Source organism: Peromyscus californicus, unplaced genomic scaffold, assembly GCF_007827085.1.
Source record: "Peromyscus californicus insignis strain IS unplaced genomic scaffold, ASM782708v3 Scaffold_9__1_contigs__length_137607984, whole genome shotgun sequence".
Lineage (NCBI taxonomy): Eukaryota > Metazoa > Chordata > Mammalia > Rodentia > Cricetidae > Peromyscus > Peromyscus californicus.
The window spans coordinates 72,101,977-72,103,920 of NW_026294617.1; the positions used below are offsets into that span (position 1 = coordinate 72,101,977).

At 44.9% G+C, this 1,944-nt stretch overlaps 1 protein-coding gene across 1 annotated transcript; it reads right to left on the reverse strand.

Moving 5' to 3' along the window:
• Positions 1-210: 210 nt before the first annotated feature.
• On the reverse strand, positions 211-1,370 carry LOC128106148 (speckle-type POZ protein-like). The gene is made up of 2 exons (XM_052731466.1): positions 597-1,370; positions 211-543 (listed from the first exon to the last, which is right to left on the reverse strand). The coding sequence occupies exons 1-2, from the start codon at positions 1,362-1,364 to the stop codon at positions 211-213; spliced, it is 1,101 nt and encodes a 366-aa protein (XP_052587426.1). The 5' UTR covers positions 1,365-1,370.
• Positions 1,371-1,944: the final 574 nt, after the last annotated feature.

Here is a 1,944-nt window from a genome sequence, read left to right on the forward strand (position 1 = left end):
GGTAGATATACCAGAGTCCAAGGCTCCCCATCCCTCAACCTGAAATTGACTCCATTAGATGTGTATTAAGCCTTAGCCACCATGCTGTTTTTCCCTAGTTTCACTGGAAATGCTCCACACATCCCATAGTCTAGCTTGGTGTCATTGGTAAAAACATTGGCAGCTGCTTCTGGGAGACAAGTGTAGGAAAAGGCTGACCAGGGCCTAAGATCACTTCAAGCATTTACTAGGTTGCCCCAGGGAAGGGCAATGAGTAGAAGCCATGAAACCATAAGCTTCAGCCAATAAGTGGGGATATAAGTCCACCATTGTCTTCCAGCTGTAGGTCTCAGAGACCTCAGAAGCATGAGCTGTAATGAAATCCAGTGCCTGGGATTTCAGCTGCTCTGAGCTGTGGAGGTCAGCCAGGACAAGAGTATAGGCAGAATTCTCCACAGAAAGGTTCCTGCAGAGGGCGTCCTCACACATGACCTTCAAACGCTCCAGGCCATACTTGTCAGCACCTACCAGCACAGCATCTGCCATGCTATCCAGGTCTGGGGCCTTGGCTGGGAATTGAACTCACGACCTCTGCAAGAACAGCCAGTGCTCTTAACCTCTGAGCCATCTCTCCAGCCCCCCTTCCCAGTGTAAATGAAGTCCATCATTGCCTTGAAGACTTGTGGCTCCAGGTCAGGGATCTCAAAGCGGTTCTTTCTACTCTCCTCCATATCTTGTTCAATCATGGCTCTGAAAACTGGAGAACGAGCTGCTAAGATGGCCTTGTGAGCTCGGAATTCCTGGCCAGCTACCACCAGACAGCAGTCTGTGAAACAGGAATTCTCCCACAGCTCTCCTAGCTCATCTGCCAATGTGCAGTTGGGAACTTGAATTCCTGGTTTCCTGTTCTTGTCAGAGATGCTCAAAGAGACCTGGACTATGCTCACCTTGCAGACAAGGGTGAGCTGGTCATCTGGGAGAAACTGAAACGCATGGGACAAGAGGAAGTCTCGAGCAATATATTTTTTATAACCCCAATTGCTGCGTGGCACGAACCTAAAGGCTCTTGGGCTCCTCCTGACTTTCATTTTTGCTCCTTCGTTGTTTATTATCCAGAACTGGAACTTTGCCCAAACATGACTCTTTGCACAGCTGAGTAACACTAGGTAAACTGACAGGTAATCTGCACTTTCTTCATCAACTCCGTTCGGGTGTATTCTCAAACACCATTTGTCATTGGCTCCTATTGAGAAAGCTGGGCTCATAAAGCTTTCTGGCATTTCCTCAACAATAAAAGGGAAGTTGCTGATGGTCCACCTGTAGGATAAATCCTGAATGCTGATTTGTGTGTGGTCCCATCTCTGGGCTATTTCATCTCCTGCCATTTCTCCTGCAGGTAGTTTGAAGGTTCAGCTGGATCCAAAATGAAGAATTAGCAATTATTTTCTCTTCACCCTGTGAGACGCAATAACAGACAGGATTTTGATTTTTAGGTTTGGTTCTCATCTGTTCTGTCTTCCATGAGGCTGGAAACTTGGGTCTCTGAAATTTTCTATCCAGATTTTATTACTAATTTCAGAGAACACAGTCTAGGCAACTAGATACTCTTACATCACTCCATTATTTTCTAGATTGAATCTTAGGTTAATAGGTAACTTGTTTTGACAATTATACACAGCTTTTTGATAGTTTTGATCATTCATTCTATTAATTCATGTCAAAAATGTTGCACTAGGGTTCTCTAGAGGAACAGAATATATATAAGAAATCTCTCTATATATGACCAAAGGGGATTTACTAGAAGGACTTTGGGCTGCAGTCCTGGTAATCCCACATTACCTATGAAGAGAAAGATCAAGATTCCAGTACTTACTCAATCCAAGACGTTGAGATGTGTCCACTGGTCTTCAGTATATGTTGGTGGTCCAATATTCTCTATTGCCAGGGAAGGGATGGACTTGCTGC

What these genes read in the sequence shown, in the direction of transcription:
- LOC128106148 (XM_052731466.1), bottom strand. Translation starts at nt 1,364, where the DNA reads ATGGCAGGAGATGAAATAGCCCAGAGATGGGACCACACACAAATCAGC. An exon ending in GCTGGAGAGATGGCTCAGAG is followed by an intron (nt 544 to 596) that starts GTTAAGAGCACT and finishes TTCCCAGCCAAG; the next exon opens with GCCCCAGACCTGGATAGCAT.